The sequence below is a fragment of the Penicillium psychrofluorescens genome (assembly GCF_964197705.1).
Source record: "Penicillium psychrofluorescens genome assembly, chromosome: 5".
In the NCBI taxonomy this organism is placed as follows: domain Eukaryota; kingdom Fungi; phylum Ascomycota; class Eurotiomycetes; order Eurotiales; family Aspergillaceae; genus Penicillium; species Penicillium psychrofluorescens.
In genome coordinates this window covers 1,920,498-1,928,678 of record NC_133443.1, presented here as the reverse complement: position 1 = coordinate 1,928,678, position 8,181 = coordinate 1,920,498, and the positions used below count along the sequence as shown (strand labels likewise).

General features: G+C 47.7%; 1 protein-coding gene across 1 annotated transcript; it reads left to right on the top strand.

The window, feature by feature from the left end:
- Nucleotides 1–573: 573 nt before the first annotated feature.
- Nucleotides 574–5,276, top strand: PFLUO_LOCUS7995 (uncharacterized protein; the record flags this gene model as incomplete). The annotated part of the gene is made up of 6 exons (XM_073785686.1): nt 574–789; nt 843–1,297; nt 1,501–3,672; nt 3,852–4,301; nt 4,363–4,500; nt 4,574–5,276. 6 exons carry the CDS (start codon nt 574–576, stop codon nt 5,274–5,276), a joined length of 4,134 nt encoding a protein of 1,377 aa, XP_073642017.1.
- Nucleotides 5,277–8,181: the final 2,905 nt, after the last annotated feature.

The window sequence follows — 8,181 nt, the reverse complement described above, 5'->3', positions numbered from 1 at the left end:
CTATTATTATAGTACTAGGTGTACGGCGAAATCGAGAAATCAGGAAAATCAAAAAGCACACCGCAGAAACCTGACGGGCATTCGTGAAATGGCTTACATGGGCACGTTAAAGCGCACCCTTATTCCCTAATGCTCCCCCCCCTCCTTCTCCCGGGCCTAACTCTTATCCTCTTGTACACAGTTTGATCTTGCCTAGGACCGTGCAGTAATCGCAGAGTCGGAGATAATCAAATCGGGTAAGGTAAATGCACAGGAGATGAATGGAAGGCCCACAGTTGATCAGGTGAACGAGGGCTTCACATGGGCCCTGGGCATACCTACGTACAGCCTAGGTACACAGGTGTGGCTTGAAGCTAAGCTCGAACAAAATCTAGTAGAAGTGGGGTCTGCTGGGTTAGCCTCAAAACCGAGACCTAGACTGCGTGCCCCGTGCGCTGCCGCCTTCGTAAGGTGGCTGCCTATCACCGCGACTAACGTAAACTATGGAAGGAGCTAGTCGCAGTGAGAGGAAGATAAAGAAACCAAAGATGCTGGGTGTTCGGTCGGTTCCCTTTCTCCCACAACAACGCAACCATGTTGAACTCGTCTTCAGCATGTTCGAATGACTACACTTTTGGTCCTGCAGTACTTGGCTGTCGAGATGACTTCGATTTTACTGTTACTTTTGAGCAGACAATACTTTCAATTGCTCCTTCCATCTGCTTCATTATCCTTGCATCTCTGAGAATTCTCCATCTGAGTCGGAAGCGGACTGTGCTGGCTGCACGTCAATTCCAATCATTGAAACTCGTGAGATATTCTTCCCGTTTTACCGGGGCCTCAAAACAGCTAATGGAATCAAGGGGGCAATCACGTTGTACGCAGGACTGCAAATTGCTCTGCTAGTTTTCGCTGCGCAAGCGCCCACCAGCACGCGACCAACCTCCGTTGCCTCTGCTACCCTTGCTGTCTTGGATTCAATTTTGTTTTTCGGCTTGTCCGCGCTCGAGCACGCGAGGTCGCCAAGAGCGTCGATTTTATTCAATAGTTATCTGCTATTGACGCTGCTTTTCAACACGGCCGAATGCCGAACCCTATGGCTTCAATCAACCCATTCGGTGGTCGCGTCGGTATTCACAGCTGGCTTAGGAGTCAAGATTACCATTCTGCTCCTAGAGGCCCAGGGAAAACAACGCTGGATCCCAGACAGCCAGCTCAGCCCCGAAGAAACGAGTGGTATTTTCAGTCTGAGCTTCTTCTACTGGCTGAACTCCCTGGTTGTGGGCGGATACCGCAAGATCCTATCCACTGCAGACCTGTACGTACTTGATGACAGCCTGACAGCAGAAGCGCACGAAAGACCTTTCCAGCAAATCTGGCTGCGACATTCTTCTCATCGCTATCCTCTGCTTCGATCACTCTTTGCTACGCTCAAATGGTCGTTTCTAGCCCCAGTTTTTCCCCGAATCGCTGCAGGTGCTTTTTTTTTTGCCAGCCTTTTTTCATCAACCGCATTGTCAGCTATCTCCAAGTCAATCGCGACGAGCGGTCGCATAACGTGGGATATGGCTTGATCGGGGCCGCTGCGCTCATCTATACGGGAATCACCGTTTCAAATGCACTCTACTGGTATTTGTACAAGCGAGCCTTGAGTATGCTCCGCGCCTGTCTTGTCACGGCGATCTACTCCAGCACAATCTCCCTCTCAGCATATGACCAGGACAACTCTGCTGCTGTGACACTAATGAACTCAGACGTCAATTACATTCAGATGGGATTTGAAAATGTACACGAGTGCTGGGCAAATCTCATTGAAGTTACTATCGCTTGCTGGCTCCTGGAGAGGCAGCTCGGCGTGGCATTTGTGGCTCCTCTTGCAGTTGTTGTTATATGTGCTGCGGCCTCATTTGGCATAGGGAAGTTTACTGGGAAACGCATGGGTTTGGTCATGGAGATGGCCCAACGGCGTGTTGGATTGACAGCAAACGTGATTTGTAACATGACTTCTCTGAAGTTAGCGGGTCTGGCGGACCCAGTTGAAAGTATTATTCAACGCTATCGTGAGGATGAAGTGAATGCCCAAAAGAGGTTTCGACTTCTGACATCCTTCTCTACGGTGATCGCCTTCGCACCACTTCTACTCTCGCCAGTGGTTGCATTCGGCGCTACCGGAGAAGCACTGACCGTTAGCCGAGTCTTCACTTCGCTTGCATACATTCAGTTACTTTGCAATCCTTTGACAAAGCTTTTCCAGATCATCCCTCACATTGTGGCATCAAGGGCCTGTCTGAAGCGCGTCGAAAAATTCTTGTTATCGAATTCGACCGGAGATCGACCGGGTTCCCTCAACCTCCAAGATGCATTCGAATGCGATGTCGATACCACGCGAGAAAAGACTACGCAGGTGACCGATTATTCCTCTGATGCTTCAACCTACAAATCTAAGCAGCTGGGCTGGGAAGCTGGGAAGACTGTGCTTAGAGACATCGAGCTTAACATCCCTCGCTCAAAACTGACAATGATTGTCGGCCCAGTTGCTTCTGGGAAAAGCACACTGTGCAAGGCTTTGCTGGGCGAAGTACCTTTCGCTGATAAATCAGTCAATATTACTCGAGACTCCAGTCGCATTTCCTATTGTGACCAGGATCCGTTCTTGATCGATGGCACGATTCGCCAGAACATCATCGGGTTTGGAGCTGCCAATGAAGCATGGTACCAGAAGATTCTACAGGCAACCGCTCTGGTTGAAGATATCGCAACATTTGCTGATGGGGATAAATCTATGGTTGGCACCAACGGTATCACATTGAGTGGTGGGCAGCGTCAACGGGTGGCACTAGCCAGGGCTCTTTTCTATCGCCCTGAGATTGCCATATTAGATGATATCCTCAAGGGTCTGGACCTGAAGACTGAGGAGCACGTCAGTCGTTGTGTGTTTGGGCCAGATGGACTATTGCAACAAATCGGAGCGACATTGATTCTCTGTACTCATTCTACGCGGCAGCTTCATCTTGCGGATCACATCATCGCCCTTGGTAATCGGACTGTTTTGGAGCAAGGCTCCTTTCAAGAACTGATAGCAAGAGATGGTTATGTGCAAAGCCTAGGGGCTGAAGAGACTCGAAAGCCGCCTACAAAGCCGCCCCAGGGTTCGAATGCAAGTACAAGCCATGCCTCCCCATCTCCAAAGGAGTCAAAAGAAGAAATGGAGAATCAAGCTCGGCAACTGGGGGAGTATGCAGTATACAAGTTCTATTTCTCCCATTTCAAGTCCAGCATTTTCTTGTTGTACGCTCTCTCTGGCTTAATATGTGCATTCCTCTTCAACTTCAACACCGTGTGGCTTGAATTTTGGTCAGTGTCTGTGGAAAATGGAGAACACCGATTCCCGTTTTATCTTGGCATCTACTTCTTGATTCAAGTCGCTTGTCTTATGCTCTTCTTTGTTTTCTTCGGCCTGGGAGGAATAGTGATGACACCCAGCGCAGAACTGCTTTTGCACCTTCGTGCATTGAAAACTCTCATGACAGCCCCGTTAGCATTCTTCACATCTGTGGATATCGGTGTCACCACGAACCATTTCTCACAGGATATCATGCTGGTCGACGAGGATCTGTCAAGATCGCTTTCGAGCACCATCGCCACAGGTTTTGTTGTCCTGGGACAAGCAGCTGTTATTGGGGCTTCGTCGCCGTATGTCGTGATTGGATATCCTGTTTTGGCTGGCCTGCTATACATCATTCAGAAGGTGTATCTACGCACTTCAAGGCAATTGCGATTTCTTGAGATAGAAGCAAAGGCTCCATTATAGTAAATCACCTCCAGTCTTACTCGAGCAGCGATTAAAACACTAACCTCTTACCTTCTACCAGCAAACATTTCCTCGAGACATTGAGTGGGGTAGTGACAATCCGCGCATTTGGCTGGGTGAAGGAGAACATCGCTCTGAACAACCGCCTATTGAATGATTCCCAAAGATCTGCGTACCTTCTTGCCATGATCCAGCAGTGGCTGACCACCGTTCTCAACATGGCAGTTGCAATAATAGCCATTATATTCTCCGCGTTAGCTACGCAGCTTGATATTAGTGGACCAGGTTTCACCGGTGTTGGTCTGGTCAGTATCATGTCTTTCGGATCCATGCTCGCCAACCTTGTCCGGATCTTTACACAGCTTGAACTTGCAACTGGTGCCTTGAGTCGGCTAAAGCATTTCAGCGAAGATGTTCCCAAAGAGAAGGGTGATGGATCAGCCCGCCCGATTCCTCTAGAGTGGCCGTCTCAAGGGAATATCGAGATCTGCAACGTCTCTGCTGCTTTTCAGTGAGTAACGGTCCTCAGTGCAGTGGTGTTAAGAGAGTGCGATGCTAACATAGAAGCTCAGAACTTCTGATAACGCATTGATCAAGGATTCTAGTGGATTAATCAAAGATTTCCAGGCACCCCAGAATCTGGCTTTACGAGGAATCTCATTGTCCATCACATCTGGCGAGAAAATCGCTATCTGCGGCAGGACCGGCAGGTACGTGTGGTGTCTATCCTGGAGAAGGGACATATTTGCGTTGACTAACATGTTTCATGTGGCTCTAATTTAGTGGCAAATCATCCATAGTCCTCTTAATTGGAAGACTCCTCAATCCAACTCCAGAATTAGGTGATATCCTCATCGACAACATCCCCCACACCCAAATCCCACATTCTCTCATCCGTGAACGCATCATCACCCTACCCCAAACACCCTTCTTCCTCGCAGATGGCAGCACGATCAAAGAAAACCTTGAACTCAACCTCCCCCCACCAGCCAGCGAAAGCCAAGAAAAAGAAGTAGAAGCACGCCGTGTCCTCGAAGCAGTAGGTTTGAAAGAGCTAATCGAGGAAAAAGGCGGATTAACCTCCGAGCTGAAAGCTAAATCCCTAAGCAATGGCCAGAAACAACTATTCTGTCTCGCGAGGACGGTTCTTCGCAAGCGCACTCGTGATAGATTACTGGCAGAGACTCACGCCAAGCTTGACCCCCAGTCGGAGGGAGTGGCCCCTGTGACGAACGGCGGTATTCTCATCTTGGATGAATTCAATGCTGGTGTTGATGACAAGACGGATGAGATGATGCAGGCTGTTATTTGTCGTGAGTTCGCGAGGTATACTGTGCTTTGTGTTGCGCATAAATTGGATACGATTATGGATTATGATCGGGTGGTTGTTATGGAGAAAGGAGAGATGATTGAGGTAGGCAACCCTAAGGAATTGTATGGGCAGATGGAGAGCAGGTTTCGTGGTCTTTGGCGTGAAGGTGAATGAACGATGGATGTTGAACCTTGAATTTGAAAATCGTTCCGGGTCGGTTTTGTTCATGGATTGCTGAGGTTTTGAACTGCATACATATTTTACAGGTTGGCTCCATGGTTAGATGTCTTTGAATAGTGGTCCTGTCAAGCTCCGCGGGCTCGCATCTGATCCTGTCCCTATCAAATTTCCCATTTGTATTCAATAAGAACTGCGCAGTTTGGTTGTTGATCTTGGGCTTGTACCAAAAAAAGCTGCTTTTCCACTAGCCATAATTTCCTTCCCCTTCCTCCCATTAACCTCGGTGTTTGTTTTATAATTTTTGCAAGAGGCTGGCATGTCTTCTCAAAACTCATTCAACATGACACTGGGTAACCTTGCGATTGCGCTTATTGGCGGGATTCTTGTCTGGCCTTGTCTTGCGTGGCTAGGTCGAAGGACTTTGTTCATATACGGCTTGAGCGTGGTTTTTGCTGTGCAAGTGGCTATCGGCTTTATTGCCATTCCTCACATGGATAATTCTACGGCATGGGCAACTGGAGTCGTGCTCCTGGTCTTCAACGCGGCTTACTCACTGAGCATTGGACCAGTTGCGTATACAATCGTCCCTGAGATGCCCTCGGCCCGTCTTCGCAGCAAAACGGTCTCGCTTGCACGCAATGCTTATAACGTCTTTAGTATTGTCAACAATATCATCACGAATTATCAAATCAACGAGACTGCGTGGAATTGGAAAGGTAGAACTGGGTTTTTCTGGGCTGGAAGTTGCATGTTATGTTGGCTCTGGGCATACTTTCGATTATCGGAAACAAAGGCACGAACCTTCGCTGAGCTCAACATCCTTTTCGAAGCCGGAGTACCGGCTAGGCAGTTCAAAAGGTCGCGGGTCGATTTAGCTTCTTTCTCAGTTGGCCAACTGAGAGAGAGGAGGTCGAGCAGGGGAGGGCCAAGTCTTTTATGTTGGGGCGACCGGGAGGGAAGGTTACAAGACGATGTATCGGGGCGCTAAACCGGGAACGGCAAAACTAACCACATCCAGTAAATCACAGGTCCCAATATTACAATCCACATCGGCAAGTTATGATTTTGCGGACTCTACCTATCCTACTCCATACACAAATCGCGCAACGAATAGCACGACATCCACGGATGGCGGAGCCGACCACCCGTCGAAGCAAATAATTTGAGGACTATGGACGACGGGAGTTCCAAGTTGAAGAAGGAAAGAAGAAAATAAAGAAGAATCAGGACTATCTACACGTGAGCGTTGGGAGATATTTTCTTCGCTTTCAGACAGGTCTGACAGCACTCCCGCATAGCAACTGTACGTAAATCAAGATACATCATTCGTATAAATGAATGGATGATTGATTGATCGAGGCGACACCCGCAAGCTGGGAAATTACTCATTTGGATCAGCTGAGGATACTAAATGTACTGATAAAGCCCGTATCAGTCTTAGTTTATCGCAGCTAACAGCTACTCAAGATGATTGCCATATTGAGTTTGTGGCGGTTGTGGGGCCGGCTTCAGCGGAGAATATAAATGCCTCGTACAACATCACAGACTTTGTAACCCCCCATTACTCTGTAAAAATCACAGGACGGCAACCAATCTTTTCTTTTCTAAATGTTATCCCTGTCCCTGTTTTAATCATCTTACTTGCAAGCAGTTGCTTTCAGCACGAATATCATGTGGGTTGTCGATAATGTTGGGTAAAGAAACTACTTAAATGCGAATCAAAAAGATCTCTTGGACGAGGCTAAGCAATCCCACCCTGGGGCCATGTCAGCCACTAAGAAGCAAATAGCAGCTGCGGTATTTTCTATATCCTATTGTGTTCAAACCTCTTATCTTCAACAAGACAACACGCTCTCCCAATTACACCTTTATTAGCAATAGAAAAAGAACTTGTCCAATTAGGATCACGGTCCTTGATAAGCAAGATACGAACGCATTCGACGAGATTTTAAGCCTTGCATGTACAAATATTCGATGTGGCCTGAATGTAGAAAATTTTGTCGATATTTTCAATAGAACACTGTTCATCATTACTCCCAAAATATTTCTTTGGCAATTTGTTTGATATTATGGACGCCGAACAGGAAGACGATATCGCCAAAGATGTCTATACGACCTCTACTGGCGGTGGAGTTTATTCGTCCCGCTTGACGCATGCTGTCAGATCTTCACAGCAGGCCCAAAACCCGCCTTCCAAGACAGCCGACATTGAGATGGCTTCTGTTTCTGAAGAGACGGAGGTAGATGAGAGAGATTTTCGCAAAAAGCAGGTGTTTAGTGGATGGACATTGGCATGGTATATATCTAGCATTCTCGGTCAAGGCAATCAGCGGCTCACACCACAAAATAACCATAGGCTTTCTTATCAATCTCTTGGTGTCATCTACGGTGATATTGGTACCAGCCCACTCTATGTGTTCTCCTCGACCTTCTCAGCCGAACCAGGTCGGGAGGACATTCTCGGCGCCGTTTCACTTATTATTTGGGCACTCACTATCATGGTGACCATCAAATACGTTTGCATCGTACTCAATGCTGATGACGAAGGCGAAGGAGGTACTTTTGCTGTATATTCTCTGCTTTCCAGATACGTACGTAGAGTTTACCTACACCCTCTCTCCCTTACGCCATTGAGTCAAATTTACTGACAGACCATAGGCCAGAATTGTCCGATTTGACCCCCGACACGCAAACTTGGTGCCAATGCGGAGGTTCAACACGAATGACCTCCAAAAGCCTAACAGACTGACACGCAATATCATGGAACGAAGCAGATTTCTGAAAGGGATGCTCAAGACAGTCGGAGCTTTTGGGGTATCGCTACTCCTTGCTGGTAAGTATCTTGCCCATAAGCATTTGGCATTAACTGACTTAGTAAGATGGCGTTCTCACTCCAGCC